Raw genomic sequence first — 23,035 nt, forward strand, 5'->3', positions numbered from 1 at the left:
ATAGTTAAGCTAGCACCTGAAGGGGAATAGCGGTTAGCCAGACAGGCAGGAAAGAAACAATTCAAGCAGTGGTAAAAAATGTGAAGACCCATTCTGGGCACTGAGGGAAGGACTGTGTTATCAGTGGTTTGTTCCCATTCATCCACACATTTTGGGGTTTGTGGGGATACCTCATGATCTAGTTTTGTTACAAGTGTTATACGCTGCTTTTGATTTTGCTATCTTCAATTTCTTTATGTGTTTTAAAAGGAGATTTGAGGAAGCTAAAAAACCATGCTGCCATTGTCATCTTCCCAGAGTACAGCCCCCAAACTGAAGTTTTGGCATTCTATTCATTACATACTTTGATTAAAGACTTCCATCTTATTTTGAAAAAATATATAATTAAATACAGAACAATGCTACTCAAAGCGCCTGTCTGTGACAAGATAAGGAGCTTGTGCCAGAAATAAACTTACTTCTTTCTTCATTGAGAAAGTCTTGCTACAAAAAAAAAAAAACTCAGCTCATCTAAACTGTATGCATAGTGATATAGTAAATTTACATTTTGATACAAGCTCCTTATCTTGTTGGGAACCTGTAACAAAGAATTCACGAACAAGTACATGCCTGAGTAGCACCAATTACAGGCTTGTTTTAAAAAAAATTTAATGCCAATTTGTAGAACAATTATGTTAACTGAAAAGTAGTTTTTTTGAAAGCTCAAATAGCTCTAAAGGTTTATTGATAATGGGCAGCAAGTAATGCCATGCAGATTTTTTTTTTTTTAATTCAATATCAGCTTCATCACAAAAACTTTGTATATTTGTGCGTGTAGAGAGATACTTGTAAATTTTAACAAACACAACTTTAACTTTGATTAAGTATTCTAGGTTGTCTGGACCCAATTACATGTACATATCACAACCAATTCTGAAAACATTTCTGCTTCATATTTTAACTGTGTAGAATCCTGTTTTTACCATGCTACTGTGCATGTATTATCAATGTAAAAACAAGTAATTTTGTTTTCAATATTAAACTTTTTAACTGGATTTACAATGGTATTTATAATAACATCAGATATTTCACCTTTGGTAGAATGGCTTCCAAGATAAATTGAATCATTGTTGAAATTAACTGACTTTCTATTTGAAGTAGGAAGCCCTGGTGGCGTAGTGGTTAAGTGCTATGGCTGTTAATCAAGAGGTCCGCAGTTCAAATCTGCCAGGCGCTCCTTGGAAACTCCATGGTGCAGTTCTACTCTGTCCTATAGGGTCGCTATGAGCTGGAATCGACCTGACGGGAGTGGGTTTTGGTATTTGAAGTATGTTTGCACTGGTATAAAAATGACATCATTTAACTGTTTGTAAGGCTACTATTGTTCTGCCAACAGACTCAACTTATTAAAAGATAAGATTTCATGTTTTTATACAGACAAGAATACTTGGTATCAAGAAGAATCAAATTAATTCAAAACATATAAAAGAATATTCAAGTTTCACAGAGTGATTATACAATAAAATGTACCTTCTGCAGTTTCAGAATTTTAACTTTCAGGTAGCTTTTTAAAAGTAAAACTTCTAACTTTGCAAATAAGTACCTCTTTGCCAGATTTGTACATTATGGTTTTCATTCTGAGTTCAGTGATAACATTACAGTTCTCATGGTGGAAGATAAATATTAACAACTATTTTGAGCAAAGTACACATGCGGCAATTTTTTTAAGAAGATGAAAAACAATATTTAAGTTTCCATTAAACATACATTTTCCTTTTTATATTTCTCTTTGCTATCAAAAGGATTTAATGCAAAATTAAAGTGTTACCAAACAATGAAAGTTATAGCTTTAACCATGCAATAAATGGTAAAACCACTGTACCAAGAGCCTTCAGGGTCTTCTCTATGACAAGACTCCTCAGCTGGTATTTTTCAAGAATATTTCAGTACACCTAATCTATAATTTCCCACTGACTCTGCCAAATGATAGCCAACTAGTTTTACGGACTTCACAGGTCATACAACTGACCACTACACCAAATGGCTGGGTGTGGTAGGGTGGCAGTATTTAATACTTTTCCCACCAGCACACAAGATAAAAACATAAGCAGCTATCCTTCATGTCTGCATACATTTTATACGTGAATGCCCCACAGCTGTCCCTGAATGGGAGGTGTTATGTTGCGCCTGGAAAAGGTCAGGAGAAGAGAATTATCGCTGGCCATCTTTTAGATTTAACCACATGTTAAAATGAGAAGTCTGTTCACTATGTATGTTTCTTATACTCTACTAGACGAGGCCATGCAGAAGCTGGCCATGAACAAAGTTAGACTATCCTGGCTTATATTAAAATAAATAATAATAATAAACTACAAAAACTTCATTATAAAAAAAAAAAGTGTAAATCCTAAACATGACACTGGGACAACGAGGATAAACCAGGACTGTCCCAGGCTTTTTTTTTTTAATGTACTCTTATACTTGGTCTAATTATAGACCACATGAAGGATTTTGAACTTTACTGTAAGAGCTATATGGGGCCATGATGAGTTTGAAGTAGGGGAATGACATTTCTAGATTTGCATTTTTCAAAGCACTTCAGCTGTTATGTGCAGAATGGATGAAAGGGGCAAAAGTATATGTGATGCTGCTTTTCATTCATAGCTGCAATAGAGGAAGCAACCATTTATGATATGCCAGGTCCTATGCTAGTTACATGTTATGCACATTATCTCAATTAATCCTCACAAGAAACTTGTTAGGAAGGTATTATTTCTCCCACTCTATAGATAAGGCTCTGGGAATTACAAAAGCCAGACAAAATGCCCAAGGTGACACAACTGGTAGATGGTGGGTCCAGGAGGAACACAAATACAAGTCAGGCTTGCTTCAAACTTAAATCTCCAAACTATACCTTTTTATATCTACTTTTTATATCTGTTTTCGCATTAGATGCCTTAAGGGTAGCAATTACATTTTAAAAGAGCAGCTAGGAGGGCGGAGCAAGATGGCAAAGTGAGTGACTCTCCCAGCAACTAATCATTGAACAATGAATAAAAACAAGCATAGATTGAGATCTCAGAACTCTAGATGACAGTTGAGATACTGGAGTCAGGGTGAACCCAGAAGTGGGGGAGAGCAGGAGAGGGGACAGCACAGAAACTAGGCGAATCTACTCGCTAATATCTGGAGCACTTGTTCGTTGCAGCCATTTTGGGATGGTGCTAGGCTACACCCTAAACAAGGAATACAGAAAGGGAGCTAATATGAGGTAGCTGTTGCCTGTCTTTTTAAGGCAGCATGGAATGGCCATGGGAGTTCGCGGGCCATGCAATTGGGAGGGGGCAAAAGAAGGCTGTGGTGCTGAGAGAGGGTACTACTGAATCCCACTGAGGCCTGAGATGGACAGGCACAAGCACCAGGAGGAAATGCAAGGGCAGCAAAGCAAGGGGAATACTTTGGATTGATCAGCAACACAGAGGGAAATGGCCAGCTCCCTGCCCACAGCGGGATGCCATGGGAGAGCCTGTGCAGGGGTGTCCATGAGGGAAAGACAGAGAACCCCCATCTTCGCCACAGGAAAGTTAAGCCCCACTGCTGACATCGGCATCTGCCACCAGCTAAAATCTACTGCCCCACAGATGTGTATTGAATTCCAGAGATCAAATATCCAGAACTCCTGAATCAACGCTGAAAAAAAAAAAACAAAAACAAAAACCTAGGGATAGAATGCTCTCTAGAATGCCCTCTAGTTCTCAGGTGAAGATACCAAGCCCACTGTTGCTGGTTTGATTCTGAATCATAGCGACCCTGTGGGGTGGAGTGGAGCTGCCCCATGGGGGTCGCAGGGCTGTGAGTCTTTGTGGAGTGGTTGGTGGCTGTGGGCCTGGGCCTTTTGGTTGGCAGTCGGGCACTTGGCCACTGCACCAAACCAGAAAAATTTGCCACATAAATCAGAAAACAAAATTTAAAGTAAAAAAAAAAAAGGATAACAAAATGGTCTAAAGTATAACAGGAAAACACACAAAACTATGAGAAGGATCTATCAAAAGCAAAACATGAAGAAAAGAAAATTTCTCCTGAAGAGGCCAGCCTAAAGGAAAAAATTGATAATTTTGAGACTATGGTGCTAAATATGTTTAAAGAAACCAAAAAGTACACAGAAAACAAACTAGCAGAGATCAGGAAACAAATGTAGGGACAAAATGAGTGACTCAACAAGGACAATGGAACAATAACAACAAAAAAAAAACCCTGAAAAAAAACTACTGGAAACTGAAAAATAAAACAACTGAATTAGTAAAGCAAGAGAAACACTCAACAATAGAGTCAAACAGACAGACAGAATAAATGAACTAGAAGACAAAATAACTGAACTTACCAAGACTCAAGAGAAATAAAAGAACAAAGAGAACAAACCCAAACGGAAATATGGGATTCAATTAAGAAATCTAAAATAAGAATTATTGGAATCCCAGACTACCGTGACAACGATAAAGGCATAAAAACAATTTTCCAAGAGGTAATCAGAGAGAATTTCCCAGACCTGAATAGAGAACCAAGCCTGAAAACAAAGGAAGCTACACAAACCACAATTAGAAGACACACAAAAAGATGAAGTCCATGCCATGTCCCAATGAAATTTTTGAAAACCAGGGACAAGAAGAGAAGTCTGAAAGCAGCAAGACAAAAGCGCAATATAACATACAAAGGGTCTTTCATAAGAATCAGTGCGGATTTCTCACTTGAAACTCTAGAGGCCAGAAGACAAGGGAGCATCATATATAACATACTTAACAAAAACTACTGCCAGCCAAGAATTCTTTTCCCAACTAAGTTGTCACTCAAAAATGAGGGGAAATTATGACATTCCCAAACAAACAGAAGCTCTGAGAATTTGGTACTACCAGACCAGCTTTGCAAGTACTACTCCAGGTAATACTACAAACGGAAAGGAAAGAGCATTAAATAAATACTGGTATCTATACATGGGAAAAAGGAAATAAATAAAAAATAAGAGACAGAAAGAGAAATCTCCAAAAAAGGCAACAGCATGAGCAATCATAAGGACCAAATACATGATATTTGGGAAAAAATTCAATAATTAAATTCCACAAACAATACAACATCAAGCTTGTAAGAAATAAGTAAACTTATCAAATATAGGTTGTATACTGATGTTAAGGAAATCTTGGTGGCATAGTGGTTAAGAGCTTTGGCTGCTAACCAAAGGATCGGCAGTTCAAATCCAGCAGATGCTCCTTAGAAATCCTATGGGGCAGTTCTACTGTGTCCCGTAGGGTGTATGAGTTGGAATCGACTCAACGGCAATGGGTTTGGTTTTTTTGGTTTTAGTGATGTTAGTGGAGAGATAAGGAAGGAAGGAAGGATCTTACATAATAATAAAAAAGTCAATCGAGCAAGAAGACATAAAAATTATAACTACGTATGCACCTAACAGCAATGCTCCAAAATACATGAAACAAATACTGACTAATATGAGAGAGGAAATAGACAACTCCACAATAATAGTAGGGGACTTCAACACACCACTTCCAATTATAGACAGAACATCCAAAGAGATCATTAAAGACGTTGAGAACTTAAATAAAACCATAAGCCAACTGGACGTAATGGACACATGTAGATCATTCCACACAGCATCAGAACAATATATTCTTCTCTAGTGCACATGGATCATTTTCCAAAATATGTGCTAGGTCACAAAACGAGTCTCAAAAAATTTAAAAAGATCGAAATCATACAAAGCATCTTCTTGGATCATAACCGTAAAAAAAAAATTTTTTTTTGTACAAACCTAGAAATCAACAACAGAAAAAATAGGGAGAAAAATACATGAGAAGTAAATAATACATTACTAAAAAACTGTTGGGTTAGAAAAAATCAAAAGTGAAATTAAACAAATTCCTAGAATCAAATGAAAATGAAAACAAAACATCAAAATCTTACTAAATAATACACTATAAAAAACTATTGGTTCACAGAAGAAATCAAGAGTGAATTAAAAATTCCTAGAATTAAATGAAAATACATATCCAAACCTTTGGGACATAGTAAAGGCAGTACTCAGAGAGAAATTCATTGCAATAAAAGTATTTTTTAGCAATAAATACTTACACTAAAAAAGAAGAAAGATCCAAAATCATTAACTGCAACCAATAACTTGAACAAATAGAAAGGAAAAACAAAAGGAGCCAAAAGCTACCAGAAAAAAGGAAATAATACAGATCAGGGCAGTAATAAAATAGAAAACAAAAACAATAGAAAGAATCAACAAAACAAGAGTTTGGTTCTTTGAAAAAAGAACCATTAAGATAGACAAACCACTGGCTAGATTGACAAAAGAAAAAAACCAAAGAGCCAAATAACCAAATTAAGAAATGAAATTGGTGACATTATAACCAATCCAACAGAAATAAAGAAGATCATAACTGATTACTACGACAACTTGTACTCCAACAAATTTGAAAACCTAGATGAAACAGACAAATTTCCAAGAAACACACTACCTACCCAAACACAAACAGAGGTAGAAAATTTAAACAGACCCGTCATAAAAGAGATTGGAGATGTCATCAAAAAACTGCCAACAACAAAAAAGTCCAGGAGCAGATGGCTACACTGGAGAATTCTACCCAACAATCAGAGAACAGTTGACACCAATTCTACTCAATCTTTTCAAAAACACAGAAGAGGAAGAACACTACCGAACTCTTTCTATGAAGCCAGCATAACCCTCATATATAAAACAGGCAAAAACATCACAAAAAAAGAAAATTACAGACCAATATCCCTTATGAACATAGATGCAAAAATTTTCAGCAAATTCTGGCCAACAGGCTTCAGCAACATATCAAAAAAGCCACACACCATGATCAAGTGGGGTTCGTACCAGGATTACAAGCATGGTTCAATATTAGAAAATCAATCAATGTAATTCACTACATAACACAAATGAAAACCATATGATCAAGTCAAGTGATGCAGAAAAGACATTCAATAAAACTGAACTCCCTTTCCTGATAAAAACTCTTAGCAAAATAAAAAGAGGGAAAATTACTTAACATAATTAGGGCATATGTGTGCAAAACCAACAGTCAAAATTATACTCAACAGAAAAAGGCTGAGAGTGTTACCTTTGAGAACGGGAACGAGACAAGGATGTCCATTATCACCACTCTTACTGAACATTGTATTAGAAGTCCTAGCCAGAGCAATAAGAAAGAGAATTAATAGTATCCAAGTTGGAGAGGAAATAGTAAAATTATCTCTATTTGCAGATGACATGATCCTACATATAGAAAACCCTAGGGATTCCACAAAAAAACTGCTGGAACTAATAAAAGAATTTAAAAACGTTGCAGGGTACAAAATCATCACATAAAAATCAGCTGGATTCCTCCACACTAACAAAGAGTACCGTGAACAAAGAAATCAAGAAAACAGTACGATTTACAATAGTCCTCAAATCGATAAAATACCTAGGAATTAACCTAAACAGTGACATAGAAGACTTATACAATGCAAATTTTTAAACATTAGTACAAGAAACTAGAAGAGACCTGCAAAAATGGAAAGACATCCTGTGCTCAGGGATTAGAAGACTTAATACAGTGAAAATGTCAATTCTACCTAAAGTGATTTACAGATACAATGTGAACCCGCTACGAATCCCAACAACATTCCTTACTGAGATGGAAAAGCTAATGACCAACTTCATATGGAAAGAATAGTCTGGTATTGGTTCAACGACAGACGTATGATTGGTGGAACAGAATTGAGTATTCAGAATTAAACCCAGTCATCTATGGACAACTGATTTTTGACAAGCAGTCAAAGTACATTCAGTGGGGCAGAAACAGTCTCTTTAATAAATGGTGCTGGCAAAACTGGATATTCACCTGCGGAAAAATGAAACAGGACACATACCTTGCAACATACTCAAAACAGATCAAAGGTTTTAATATTAAACCTAAAACCAAAAAATTTCTGGAAGAAACAGAGAAAAAACTGTGAGATCTAATCTTTTGTAAAACAGGATAACAAACATAGCAATGAATACACAAATAGAAGACAAAATAGATAAATGGGACCTCATAAAAATTAAAAACTTATGCTCGTCAAAAGACTTCATTAAAAAAGTAAATAGACAAACCAGACCAGGAAAAAAATCTTCAAAAATCTGATAAGGGTCCAATCTCTAAAATCTATAGAAAACTGCTATAAATCAACAACAGAAAGGCAAACTCAGTCACGAAAAGGGTAAAGGACATGAAAAGAAGCTCTACCAAAGAGGATATCCCAACAGCCAAAAGTATGAAAAGCCGATCATGATCATTACCCATTAACCAAAAAAAGCCAAACCCAGTGCTTGGTTTAAACGCTTAGGACCATAGTCTCATGGGACAACTCAGTCAATTGGCAAAACATAGTTCACAAAAATCATGATCTGCACCCTAGAGAAGTGAGTAGCCTCTGGGGTCTTAAAAGCTTTCGAGCAGCCCTCTAAGAAACAACTACTGGTCTGTACTTGCCAAGTACAAAACAGTAAAAAAGGTAACCAAAAGCTCAGAGAAGAAACAAGTCTACACAAGCCAGGATCTCATCTACCCTGAGACAAAAAGGACTAGATGGTACCCAGCTACCACCACTGATTGTTCTGACTGGGGTCACAGTAGGTGGTCCCGGATAGATTGGGAGGAAAATGTGGAGCAGAACTCAAGTTAAAATAAAAAAAAGGCCACACAGACTGGAACAATAGAAAACAGAGGACGCCCTGAGACAGTCTTTAAACCTAGAACCGAGCCTATTCCCTGAGTTTACCTTTTAGTGAAACAGCAGAGTGGCACACAAGATAAAGGATATTACCCGTTTACGATTGGTGTTCTACTTAGAAACAATCTGTATGAGACCAAAAGGTCAGTAATTACTCACAAGCAAAGATGAGAAGGGGGCCAGCAACTACAGTACTGGAAATGGAATAAACAACACAATTAAAAGGAATGTTGACACAGTCTGATAAATGTAACTGATGTCAATGAACAATTTGCACTGAAATTGTTAAATGGGAACCTAACTCATCATGTAAACTTTCACCAAAAACTCAATAAAATATTAGTAAAAATAAAAGAGCATCTAAAGACATACCCTAGTACTTAAAAGAGCTCTACATCCTAAAGAATTTAAATATTTCTGAATTAAACAATGAAATTTTTATAATAACGTAGGTTGGAAATACTTTTATTTGGCAGTATTTTGTGGGTTTGACATTCTTTATTCATTTGAAATTAATAGTTCCACATTAAAAAGGCTACGATTTTGAATTTTTACTAAATTTTATGAACATTCTATGTAATTAATCTGAAAAAGCAAGATTTTGCTGTATCTTACTAATAAAGAAAAATGATTATATAAGAAACTTACTATCTCCCTTCAACAGGTTCAATGTCAAGGGTGTTAACTCCACTGCCATGGACTCTTTCAACATCTCTGTCTTTGTTTAACTCCAGTCCCAAAACCCTTTAGGAAAAATATAAAAATTAAAAGGAAGAAAAGAAACACAAAAAAACTTACCTAGAAAGTAATTTAACATAAAAAATTTCCTTATTTCACCAAAATTACAAGTAGTATAAAAATCACAAGCAATGTTTAAATCTTCTTCCACTATACATCTAAACAGCATTTAGACTGTGAGATTTTTAAAGACCTTGTAGACACTTTTAAAATATCAACGGTATTAACAACTGAAGGCAAATAATTTCTCCTGAAGCAATTTCTTAAAATTTATTTAAAATGCTATTTTATTAAGTTTCTATGAAGAAATTTAGAGGCTGACACAAATTTGCACGAAAAGTTAAATTCTTAAAATACACTAGTTATCTTTTGACGTAACACTTAACTGATGACACCTAGTGGAGAAAACCTTAAATTACAGAATTTTTTTTTTTTTAATTCCCTGCAGTGTTTCATAACACTTGGAAGTACAAAATGATTATGTTTAACTCAACAATTAAGCACACTGAAATAAAATCAATTAAATATTTATAAATACAATTAACAAATACTCTCACAAATTAAGACCTAAATAGGATTTCTGATATTTCATAGCTGTAAACTATCATTATCATGGTCAGGATATTTACTATGATTAAATGAGTTAATACATGAAAAGTGCTCACTACAATGCCTAGCATATAGTAATGTGCTAGTGAATGTTAATGATTTGAGTTTGTCTGAGTCTGCTGGATGGTATTAGAATTTACATTAATTTAAGCAGAATAAGGAGTCAAAGGGTGGCATAAATAGTTAAGCACTCGACTACTAGCTGAAACGCTAGCACTTCAAACCCATCCAGAGACAGGCCTGCCTTCTTCTGAAAGATCACAGCCTTGAAAGCCCCATGAAGTAGTTCTAGTCTGCACACACGGGGTCCCCATGAGTTGGAGTCAACTCAATGACAATGAATAACAGAATAATGTCAAAACCCGTTATTGATCAAAAAGATTCTTATTTAAATGAAATATTTTTGGCCTGTCAAATTGTGAGTTAAAAAAAAATTTTTAATGGCAATGCACAGTGCTAGAAAAGGTACAAATTGACATTTTCGCACAGTGACAGCAGCAGTACAAATATATTTTTTGGAAATAATTTTAGCATTATTAAGTGCCTAAAGATATTCATGGCATTTTTTTCTTCTGGAAGACAGTTTAATGTCCAAATATCCAGAATAACACTTATTAGCTGTCTGACTTTGCTCTCAATAAATACTAGTAACAACTAATGTTAATTAACAGGCTACTATTTGCTGACACTGTAATAACTGGTAATAATAAGCGTAATAATTGGTAACCCAAGTGCTAAAAACCCAGCTAAGCTACATTTGAACTTGGATATTCTTTCTCCAGACCACTATTCTGCTCTGCCATTTCTGAGCTTCTATGTTTTCATCAGAAAATAACTTCTACAATTTTTCAATTGAAATTGTCATTTCTTCTTAAAAAGAATTTTCTAGTTGATGATTTTACAAATGACAACAGTAATATGTGCTTTTTGTGACAAGCAAGAAAAAGCTATCATACGAACACGTATACAGGCAAAGGTCTGTCATCCCTTCCTTGAGTTCCCTTTTCCCCAACAGTGAGAAACGTGGCTTCCATTACCCTTAATATATTTACTTATTTGATCAGTTCCTCTGTCTGTAACCAATCTCCCATCTACACTGCCATTCCCTTGTCCCCAAATGAAGCCCCCTCACATGATTACTATTCCCCTGGCTACTCCTTTTCAGTTCATTTGCACTCTCCTGCCTAACCTTAAATGTTGATGTTTCTCAGGCTTTTGACATTGAATAGCTTCTCTTCTTACTCTATAAATAGCACCTGAATGATCTCATCTCCTCCTCATGACTTCATACATCATATTAAACCCACTGCCATCTAGTCTATTTCAACTCATAGCGACCCTACAGGACAGAGTAGAACTGCCCCACAGAGTTTCCAAGGAGTGCCTGGTGGATTTGAGCTGCCAACCCTTTGGTTAGCAGCCACAGCACTTAGCCACTTACGTCACCAGGGCTCCCTGTATCATATTAAAGAGGTTTAAATTTCTCCTGAGCACCAAACTCATATGCACCCATGTCCTCCACTCTCCAACTGAATTATCTTGACAGGTTCTTCAAAATAAATGCGGACAAAATTAAAGTTATCATGTTTGCTCAAGCAAAATTTGCTCTGCCTTCTGGGGCCTTAAAAGCTAGCAAGTGGCCATCTAAGATGCATCAGTCGGTTTCAACCCACCTGGAGAAAAGCAAAATGAAGAACACAAAGAAAATATGAGCCTGAGAAAAAGAACTCCAAAAAGACAAACCCTTTGCTGTCGAGTTGGTTCCAACTCATAGTGACCCTATAGGACAGAGTGGAATTGCCCCATAGAGTTTCCAAGGAGCGCCCCGTGGATCTGAATTGCCGACCTTTTTGTTAGCAGCTGTAGCTCTTAACCACTATGCCACCAGGGTTTCCAAGATAAAGAAAGGGCCACATAAACCAGAGACTCCATCAGCCTGAGACCAGAAGAACCAGATGGTGCCTGGCTTCCACCAATGACTGCCCTGACAGGAAATACAACAGAGTCCCTGATGGAGCTGGAGAAAAGTGGGATGCAAACCTCAAATTCTAGTAAAAAGGCCAGGATTAATGGTGTGACTGAGACTGGAGGGACCCTCTGTTAGCCAAAAACTAAAACCATTCCCGAAGCCCACTCTTCAGACAAAGATTGAACTGGACTAAAAGGCATAAAATGATACTGGTGAGGGCTGTGCTTCTAAGCTCAAATAGATACATGAGACTATATGGGCAGCTCCTGTCTGGAGGTGAAATGAGAAGGCAGAGGGGAACCGGAGCTAGTTGAATGGATACGGGAAATATAGGGTGGAGGAGGAGCATGCTGTCACATTGTAGAGAGAGCAACTGGGGTCACACAGCAATGTGTATGTAAGTTTTTGTATGAGAAACTGATATGAATTGTAAACTTTCATGTAACGCATAATTTAAAAAAAAAATTTTGCTCCGCCTATGGAAAACCCTGTCTTAGAGAATGTCACCATCATTCACAGTTACACAAGCCGTGTATCTGACAATCATCATTGATTCTTTTTCATCATTCATGACATCCAATCAGTGTCCACTGCTGTTCCATCTATTTCTTAAATATTTCTCATGTGTCTCTACTCTCTTCATTCCAATTGTCATCTGCCTGGCCCAGAATTCCATCACTCTCTTCTGGACAATTAAAACTGCCAACAGTTACCTAACTTGGCTCTCAACTTCAATCCATTCTCCAAGCAGATAGCAAAATGCAACAGTTGTCATCTTATTTTACTCTCCATACCTCTTAACCACACAGGGCTGTTCCTCAGCTAGCCTCTGCCTACTTCTTCAGTGTCTTCTCTTGGTAATAGCTTCCGCTCTCCAGCTCTTTTCTCCAGTTATGCTGAATTTTGTTCAATTCCTGGCCTATGCTCTCTCTCTAAATACTGCCTGCACACAGAATTCACTAAATATGTGGCCTGAAAGGATGAATGAATCCTTGAAGGGCAGTTATTTCTCTGGGGATGTAACATGAGGGAAAAGGAACAAAATGAAAAAGTAACCTCATTTATATTCATAGTGTCCTCACCTAAGTCCTTTTTTTGCACTCACCACCTTGCTGTTATTGTTGGTTGCCCTCACAACAACCTCATCTGTGCAAATTTTGCAGAAAGAAACACGATGACGACTACTTCATTGGGTTTTCAAGGTTGCGACTCTTCGGAAGCAGATCGCCAAGCCTCCCTACCGAGGCGCCTCTAGCTGAGTTCAAATCGCCAGTCTCGGCCAGTAGTGAGCGCTTAACCTTTCAAGCGCTTAATCCAGGGATGCCTCCCAGGCGCACATAAGCTGTTCAACTGTACATAGAAGATATCCTATTTTCATAAGTCACAGCAGAGGCAGAAGGCTAAGTCGAGACTGGCGGGAGCAAAGTGATAATGGGGCGGGTAAGTGTGGAGCAAGGCTAACATGACCACTGGTTTGGTCTCTTAATTGGCCTGTTGGAGAAAAAAGTAAGGCGTTCTTTACCTCCGTGTGGACTCCGCTCGCCGGAGGTGAAGAGGGTCGTCCAAACCGGCTTGTCGCGCAGATAAAAACCCAAGCATCCCGTTCCCTCGAGCCGGCTTGAGCACTGGACGCCGCCATGACAGGGCTTGGTCGCGGGGGCTGTAACAGCTGCGTCTTCCACTGGCCCAGCCGTGAATCCATCTGACCAATAGCCAGAGCCGTTACTGAAGAGCGCGGGCATGGAGGCGGTGCTGGACCCCCGCGGGGCGGGGTCGGGGCGTGGGGCGCTCCATCTGGGGCCGAGCGTCGGGCTGCTGTTCGAGCCGGGAGTTGGGCGGACGGCATGGGCTGGTCTCAGCGTCTGTTTCGCTCTTTGTGGCGAGTGCTGTCAAAGGAAGTGAAGCAGCACGTGGGCACGGACCAGCTCGGGAACAAATACTACTATATCCCGGAGTACAAGAACTGGAGAGGTGAGACTAGAGCTAGGGCGGCGGTTGCGTGGTCATTAAATGAGGGAAAAGTGAGAGCGTCTTGGAAACTAAAGCCACGTGTGAGACTCCTGTTACCTGGAGAGAGATCCAGAGCTCATTCCCCCGCTGTCCCCTTTACTCTGAAGTCCGAGCTTTGCCCCAGCCTGGCTCTAGGCCCCTTCCGCTGAGTGATTTTCCGCGCAGGCGGGCTGTGCGGCCCGGCTTCGGTCTGTCCGCTGTCCCTGCGTCTCATTGCCTTCCCCAGTTGCGCCCGACGGCCGGGGCAGCGCACGCACCTTCCCTCCCAGCGCAGCACTCCACGCCTGCGGAGGACCCTTCAGTTTTAGTCCTTGGTGTTGCGTATCGTAGACAAGGACAAATCCTTAGACGTATTTGACCAAAGGTGGCTCGGGAGGGCAGAGAAATGAATTTTTCTTTTCCTGTGTCCCCTTGTGACTCAAATCTGGTGTAATTGAGGCTGTGTATTTTCATTGCCTCCTTTTTTCTCTTGGTGGTCATCATTCTCAGCGGCACCTTAGCTCCCGGGAATCACCTTCCTCACAACCAAAATCTGCTACAAGCCCATAGAACAAAACGAGAATAAATGGGCGCACCAGCCCAGGGTCGAGAAGAGGAGAGTGCTGACATGTTGTGGGGTTGGCAGCCAATCCAATACGTTTTTTGTTTAATGAGAAACTAATTTGCTCTGTAAACCTTCATCTACAGTACAAAAAAAAAAAAACCTGCTGTCAGAAGTAGGTCCATCCACCTGAAGAGTGTGCAAAGGAGATCCTAACAAGGCTCTATGTTTTCTTTCTCACCAGTTTGCATTTGAAGATTCTCTTGAGCTCTGTTTAAAGTACAGGGCTGTAAGATCAGTGTTGCTGGGTAGGATTCCTCTTCTGTGTTGTTCCGTCATCCCAGTGAAGATCTCATGCTTTGGGGTCAGACAGGCTTGGGTTAGAATCTCACCTAATAGTTGAGGAATCACAGGCAAAGTATTTGCATCCTTCAAGTCTCAGTATTCTCACCTGAAAGGTACAAATGATAATAACGGCAATAATACTGAGAAACACTAAACCCTTTACAAAATTGTATTCTGTTTCCGGTAACTCCAGACTAATGGAACACCTTCCTTCCTCATACAGCTTATATAAACTGTATCTTATGATTTATCCCTCAAATTATTTTGCTTAGGATTTTTCGGTAACTTGCTCTAATACCTTAAACTTTTTCCACAATGAGCTTTTATATATATTTTGGCAGGTCAGGGAATATGTCTTAACTTAAAAAAAAAAAAATGTATAGAACTAGCATGGTGGTTAAGTATTTTTTGGCACATTGCAAACAGAGGGAAAGATATTTCTTTTTGTAAGTTATCAGTAACTGAAAAATATGCACAATATTTTATTGAAATATATGTGTGGTAACACCGTTTTGGTGTACAGTTTTGTGATTTTTGACAATGCACAGAGTTGTGTAACTATCACCACAATCGAGATGTAGAACAGCTCCATCATCCCAGAAATTCCCTGGTGCCCCTTAGCGATGATTCCATCACCTCATCCCCGCCCTTTGTAACCAGCCACGGATCTGTTTTCTGTCCCTATATAGCTTTGCCTTTTCCAGAATATCATGTAAATGGAATAATATACCATGTAACCTTTTCAGTCTGGCCTATTATATATCATAATAAATATGCATTGTCATACCCTGGAGCCCTGGGGGCACAGTGGTTAAGCGTTCGGCTGCTAACCAAAAGGCTGGTAGTTCGAATCCACCAGCCACTCCTTGGAAACCCTATGGGGCAGTTCTACTCTGTCCTATAGGGTCACTATGAGTCAGAATTGACTTGATAGCAACAGGTTTATTCCATTGTATGGGTTTACCATGGTTTGTTTTATCCATTCACCAGCTGAAGGACATGTAGGTTGTTTTTGGTGATTGTGAGGAAAGCCATTATAAACATTCTCGTATAGGTTTTTGTCTGAACATGAGTTTTTATTTCTTTTGGGTAAATAGTTAGGCCACCACCCATCTGTCAGTTTGTCGGACCGTGGTAGCTTGTGTGTTGCTATGATGCTTGGAATTTATGCCGCCATCATTTCAAATTCCAGTGGGTCATCCAGAATGGACAGGTTTCAGTGGAGCTTTCAGACTAAGACTACCTTTAAAGTATTAAAATTAAAAAAACTGCCAATCTTGAATTCTATACCCAGAAAAAATATCTTTTGAAGTCAAGTAAAGGTCTTTTCAGACATTCAGTACCTTAAAGAATTCATTTCATTGAGACCACGATTCCCATTGCCTCTTACCTATGTTGGATATCCTACTTTCTGGATATCCTTCTTTCATGCTTTCTTTTTCATGGCTTCCACTTTGATTTTGTGTCATAATTGCTTCAGTACATTCCTGAGAAAAGATGCAAGGGAGGTGAATTTTTTTGAGTCTTTGCATGTTTGAAAATATTTTTATTCTACCCTCACTTGGCTGATTTATTTGTTGAATGTGGTTTCTGTAGCAGCCATGGTGTGGGAGTGTCTAGGGGAAAGCATGCAGTTGAGTCTCATGAACCTAAAAGAGAGAGACTCTGAAGTGATTAACAATATTGATTGTACTTTATATACATAAAGTGGGGTTAGGCCAATGTTTTTTAATGTTATACTTTAATGTATTTATGAATATGTATATGAAATATATGACTAAATTATTATGATTAATAATTATTAAATTGAATAAAAATATGTTTTTGGCTTTAGTAGTTTTTTCTAGACTCATCAGGGCTAAAATTATTTGGGACGACCACATACTTTGTGCCAAGTGGAGAGCAACCAAAGGAATTTATCCTTACTATTACTGGAGTAATAGTTGTTTATGATGCTTTGTGTACTTGGCACACAAAGCTCAAAGGGGTTCCAGCTTTATAGATCATCATGCATAGAGCCATATCCATGTCCCTGGTCCCAAGTCATTAGATGTAAGATGGCCAAAGATCTATGAGGTGGCCTGGCATAAGAATTATATATTTCCCTACCCTTTTTTGGGGGGGGTGGGGGAGGGGAATACTGAAGAAGAGTTACTTTAAAAATAATAATGGCTTTTACCTGTTTATATTTATTGTAATAAGCAGTACATTTAATCTTTAGTCCTATTTTATGCTTTCTGTTTTTGTTTTTCTGATTCCTAATTACCTTCCTTAGACGTATTTTGTAGCCTTCATTTTGCTTAAGATTGGCTGTGTGTACGAGGTGAGACCTTAGTGAATGCTACAGGCAAGTGGCCTCCCATAGGGCTTTGGTGGAATTACTCTGGGAGAACTAAGTGTACTCGGGATGCTTTAACTTTCAGTCCCTGCAAGTCGGATCTTAAGAATGTCAGTATTAGATCAGAGTTGTGGGTTGCCTCTGAGAAATAAGGAAGAGTCTCATTGGGATACTGAACTCGTGAGATTTTGCTATTGTTTGGAGCCTTTTTAACCTAATTTTGTAACACCTTACAAGCTGTTCACATTAGGTGATAATAACCGGGACTCCCTGTGGTTGCACTGGTGGCATCCTCAAAGCCTTTTGACTTGATCCCACCATTTGCCCCTTGTTCTCAGCCCTACTGCACCACGCTTGGCGTTTTCTGAGAATTTTTTTGGGAAAAACTCATATAGATTCTTTCCAGGCTGCTCTGTCTGCCTGTGCTGATTCACGGGCCTGCCAGCACTGCTGAGTTTGCCTTCCATCTCATCCTGTACCATTCATTAATTTTCTCATGTGGCAAATATTTATTGAACACTGCTCTGTGCAAGACATATCTGTTTTATGTATTTCAGACCTGTTGGTCTTAGTTTCTGGCCTTTTGATGTTACCTTTTACCTGTTTTTCCAGCATAGTTACTTCCTCTTTTATTCTTATATTCTTTAATAAATTCAATAGGATTTGGAGAGATAAAAGAGGGAAACATGAATCAGTGGCTATCTTAAACTGAAGTTTACATATTTAATTTATAACAAGTTAGAAACACATTATTTCTCCATTTTGTTCTTAACTTTCTATAGCTTCCATTTTTTTTTAGTAATGCTTAAATTAATGTAGCTAACTCTAAATATTTTATATCTTTACAACAACCACATAACTAGGGAATATTCCTCCCATTTCAAGCATGAAGTGATTGTTTTATTTCTGAATACTTAAGTAACTTCATGTGTTCACACCTGGGTACAGAGTAGGTACTCAAAAAACATTGGTTAAATGAATGGAGATATTTATAGGACCCAGAATCACAAAAGCAAAACAAAATTTTAAAAACCACAGGAAATGATAAAATAGTTTTATAAAAATCTTAAAACAGGTGATTATGGTATATTTTTCTTTTTATTTATGTTAAGTAGACCAAATTATTCTTCAGGGGCTAAAATACTTTTCGTAGAAATAAGAGTGTCTTTCCCATGATGTTGTAACTCTTCTTATGTAGTTCAGGTTTAGACTTTGCTTAGCCAGTGTCCTGCTAAATGTAGTTTCTTTGCCAGTGTCAAACTTCCATTAAGATACCCCGTCTTATTTTTTTCCAGGATTTGTATATCTTTATCTAATAATTCAAAACCTGCATTGCCTGCTACTACATATAATTACAGAACTGCATTGTTTTAGATGATATCACCTCAACCTATTTGTATTTAATATTTGAATATGCTAAAATACAATTAATTAGTACTCAATTAAGAAGCACTTATTAAGAATTAGAACAAACTAAGTGGTCAGAATTACGTGTTTTGTTTCAGTAGGCAGTTGGAAGATCATAATCTGGCTCTTTTGGATGTGGTATATACTCTTTAACGTTTGGGAAATAATGAAGACATTTCATTTTTTTCCAAAAGGTGGCAGCATTGTTTAAAAAAAAATAGGTTTATAGTTTATTAAATATTTTTTCTTTGAGCTGATTTGAGGGAGAAGCCTTTTCTCTGAAATAATTGGATATACTTGTTTCCTCCAAATAAACCAGGCACAGTTTTATAAACTGTTAACTTCTAGGACATGAATTTAAAAATGACAGAATGGATTCTTCCTCATTGGTAATGCACAGTGATGTCATTGGCAATTATATTTTGAAGAATTGGGCAAAATTTTAAAAATTATACTTAAAATTTTCCCAACAGTAACATTCTGTCTTGAGTTGCCAGAGATCACGTAATATAATCACCACCATGAAAACCAAAAAAAAAAAAACACCCAAACCCGTTGCTGTCAAGTTGATTCCGACTCATAGTGACGCTGTAGGAGAGAGTAGAACTGCTCCATAGAGTTTTCAAGGAGCGCGTGGTGGATTTTAACTGCCGACCTTTTGGTTAGCAGCCGTAGCACTTAACCACTGCGCCACACACCATAGATGTCATCAAATTGAATATTTTTAAATGTGTTATAATTTTAACTAGAGCTTGCCTTCTATTTAGAGATACCTAGAAAAAGAGCAACTTATTTTAAAATGTTTTTTGTTAAATACAAAATAAGAATTATGGACTTTTTATATAGGTCATTGCCTCAGGGTTTGAAGGTTAGATTTTAAATTTTAATCTTTATTTTTAAATTTCATTTCTTAATTGTACCCCATACGGCTTCCAAGGAATGACTGGTGGATCTGAACTGCCGACCTTTTGGTTAACAGCCTTAGCTCTTAACCACTATGCCACCAGTGTTTCCTTTTTCTCTGAGATTATTTCAATTGCTTCTTGAATTTCGTTTAGCCTGCATTTAAACAATTATATTTCGGTGAAGGGAAAATACCAACATTTTCTCAGTAGTTCTTGATTGCATTCCTATTTCATACAAACAGAATCACATCTGCGTCAGACTTCCAGCCAAGAGAAATACAGGAGGATGAAATCTACTCGCAGTCATACATGTCACTCTGTTATACTATCTTTGGAATCAATATAAGAAACCTTTATCTCTAATTCTGGCTTTCTCTACCAGGGAAATATGGGACCTTTTAAGCAGAAATAGAAACTAATAATGGATGGGTGGCTACAGCTATATTATCTCCATTTCTAAGTGATGCTGGAAATATTTCATGTAAGAGGGAAGAGTTACTTGCCCTCTTTTGCTTTGAAGATTTCATAATTGCTTTGCATTAAGAATAATAATGTCAATAACAGTAATAATGATAACTAGTGTTTATTAAATACTTACTGTGCATTAGGCATTTTCTAAGTGCTTGTCATGCTTCACTGTATTTGTGGAGGAATTATAACAAATGAGGAAAAATAATATATCTAGTGTTGGTTTGCCAGGGTCACTTAGTGGTGAAACTCCATTTGTCATCCTATTTGCAGGGAACCCAGTTGCCCTGTTTCAGTGTAAATCCAGCAAAACTACTGCATTTCTCCCTCACTGCTCTCAATTTTCAAAGTACTACTGAGTTAAGCAACTTATTTTTGCCGTTATTTGAAGGCTTTCTAAGTGTAAGTTACTCTGCACAAAACCAAAACCACACCTGTTGCCATCGATTCTGTTCCAGCTCATAGCAACCGCATATGGTTTGCAAGGGTGTAAATCTTTACGGGAGCAGAATGCCACATCTTTCTCCAGCAGAGCGGCTGGTGCGTTCGAACTACAGACCTTTCAGCAGCCGAGCATTTTAGCCACTGCAACACCAGGGCTCCTATTTACCCTGCAAGGGTTGCAGAGATGAGTTAAGACATTCTTGATTTGAGAGTTCACAATTGAATGGGATCAGGTGGAGAAATCATATATCTTCAAAACCATATTCGATTGTTAGAATAAATTTTTATTTTTACAAAATGACTCAGGAATGTATAAGATTTTTGAAAAATGAGTTTTATAATTTTAACACTCAAATGACTATTTCTTTCCTTTTGTGTTTACCGCTGTCCTGGTGACTAGCCTCTATCTTGTGGTCTACACACGTTACACCCTTTGCCAGAGATTCTAATTAAGCTTAACCCTCCTCATCTGAATATATCACATAATGTTACTTAGGTTTTTTTTTAATTAAAAACATAACTCATTCCTTTTTTTTACTGTTGACAAAAAGAAAGCAAAATATACACCAATTCAGCAGTTTTTGTGTGTATAATACAGTGATATTGATTACATTCTTCAAATTGTACAGCCATCCTCACCCTCCTTTTCCAGTTTGTTCCTCCCCTGTTGGCATAAACCGTCTTCCCCCTAATCTTTGTACCTAACCTTCCAAAGGAATGAATAAATCTGTCTTGGAAGAAGTTTAAGCAGAATGCTCCTTGGAAGGCAAGGATGGCGAGACTTCTAATGTACTTTAGACATGTTATCAGGAGGGACTAGTCCCTGGAGAAGGACGTCATGGTTGGCAAGGTAGAGGATCAGCGAAAAAGAGGAAGACCCACAATGAGGTGGATTGACACAGTGGCTACAACAGTGGGCTCAAGCATAACAATAATTGTGAGGATGACAGTGTTTCCTTCTATTGTACATAGGGTCGCTATGAGTCGGAACAAACTTGACTGAAGCTAACAACAAAAACCACAGTGTATGAGGTACCCCTGCACTGAAATACATCTGTAACTTGCCTTCCTTTCACGGGCAAGATTTAAAAAAAATATTGTCAATATACTTATTTTATTTCTCATCTAAAATTAACTATTTCCTAAGTATTGTACTTTGTAATGTGATTTTTGTGACTACTATATGTGCACTTGAGAAGAAAGTGTTCTATTATCAGATGTAAAATTTCAGTATATATACAGAAAATATGCTTTTTTGATTCCGTTGTGCGGTTTTCTCATACTTAGTATTTTTTGTCCACTTAATTTGTCTTGTCCTGAGAGTGGTATGTTAACATTTCCTTTTTTTAGTGTGTTTTCATCTATGTTCTCCTAACATGTTTTATAAGTTTTGCTTTAATAAAGTGGTTGTAGTTTTATTTGGTAAATAAATATTTATAATCTTGTTTTTGTTGTTCATTGCTGTCTAGTCAGCACCTACTCATGGCGACCTCATGTGTGACAGAATGAAACATTGCTGGTCCTGTGTCTTCAGAATGGTTGATGTGCTTGAGTCCATTGTTGCCGCTACTGTGTACTTTGAATTCCTTCCAAGCTAGGGCACTCGTCTTCTAGCACTGTGTTGGACTATATTCTGATATGATCCATAGGGTTTTCACTGGCTAATTTTCAGAAGTAGATCACCAGGCCTTTTTTCCTAGTCTGTCTTTGTCTAGAAGCTCTGCTGAAACTGTCCACTTGGGTGACCCTGTTGGTATTTGAAGTATTGGCAGCATATACTCCAGCATCATCGCAGCATACGAGCCACCACACACAGTATGATAAACTGACAGACGGGTGGTGGATTTGTTATTTGTTATGTCTTTATTGTGAATTGTGGTCTTACGATTAAAAATTTCCTTTTCTCACATTTGATGCTTTTTGTAGGAATTCTACCTTGATATTGGCATCACAACCCCTGCTTTCGTATTGATTGCCTCATATACCTTTGTTCATCCTTGTTATTTTTAGCGTTTTTGTGTCACTTTGTTGTAGGTGTGTCACTTGTATACAGTATATAATTGGGCCTTGCTATTTTTTTTTTTATGTGAGGCAAATTCTTTTTTTTTTTTAATAATATATTATTGTGTTTGAGGTGAAAGTTTACGCAGCAAATTCATTTCCCGTTTAACAATTTCTACAGAAGCTATTCTGTGATATTGGTTATGTTTTTTGCAATGTGTCATCATTTTCATTTATTTCATTCTGGTTGTACCATTTCTAGTACTCTAGTTTCCCTGCCCTCCTACCTTCACATCTTTGCTTTAGAGTAATTTTAGACCATTTGGTCTCCTGTAGATGATTTTTTTAAAGGAGCTCATTACTCATGGTTGATATTCTTTATTTTCTTGAGCCAGTCTTTTATTTAGCTAACAGGTGACCTCAAAGGATAATTTTGCATTAAGATTTAAAGATTATCTCAGGGTGGTAGTCTCAGGGAGTCCTCT

General features: G+C 37.7%; 2 protein-coding genes across 4 annotated transcripts in view; one reads left to right on the forward strand and one right to left on the reverse strand.

Annotated features, from left to right (window-relative positions):
• Positions 1–13,753, reverse strand: part of ERCC8 (ERCC excision repair 8, CSA ubiquitin ligase complex subunit) — a 51,570-nt gene extending 37,817 nt beyond the window's left edge. For both annotated transcript variants that reach the window (XM_049857637.1, XM_049857625.1), the window contains exons 1-2: positions 13,614–13,753; positions 9,424–9,519 (exon numbers count right to left, since the gene is read on the reverse strand). In XM_049857637.1, coding sequence (XP_049713594.1) covers positions 9,424–9,519; positions 13,614–13,690 — 173 coding nt within the window. In that variant the 5' untranslated portion in view covers positions 13,691–13,753. The remainder of the gene's footprint in view (positions 1–9,423; positions 9,520–13,613) is intronic.
• Positions 13,754–13,880: 127 nt separating this feature from the next.
• Positions 13,881–23,035, forward strand: part of NDUFAF2 (NADH:ubiquinone oxidoreductase complex assembly factor 2) — a 229,676-nt gene continuing 220,521 nt past the window's right edge. For both annotated transcript variants that reach the window (XM_049857685.1, XM_049857695.1), the window contains exon 1: positions 13,881–14,062. In XM_049857685.1, coding sequence (XP_049713642.1) covers positions 13,936–14,062 — 127 coding nt within the window. In that variant the 5' untranslated portion in view covers positions 13,881–13,935. The remainder of the gene's footprint in view (positions 14,063–23,035) is intronic.

Source organism: Elephas maximus, chromosome 2 (genome assembly GCF_024166365.1).
Source record: "Elephas maximus indicus isolate mEleMax1 chromosome 2, mEleMax1 primary haplotype, whole genome shotgun sequence".
NCBI lineage: Eukaryota > Metazoa > Chordata > Mammalia > Proboscidea > Elephantidae > Elephas > Elephas maximus.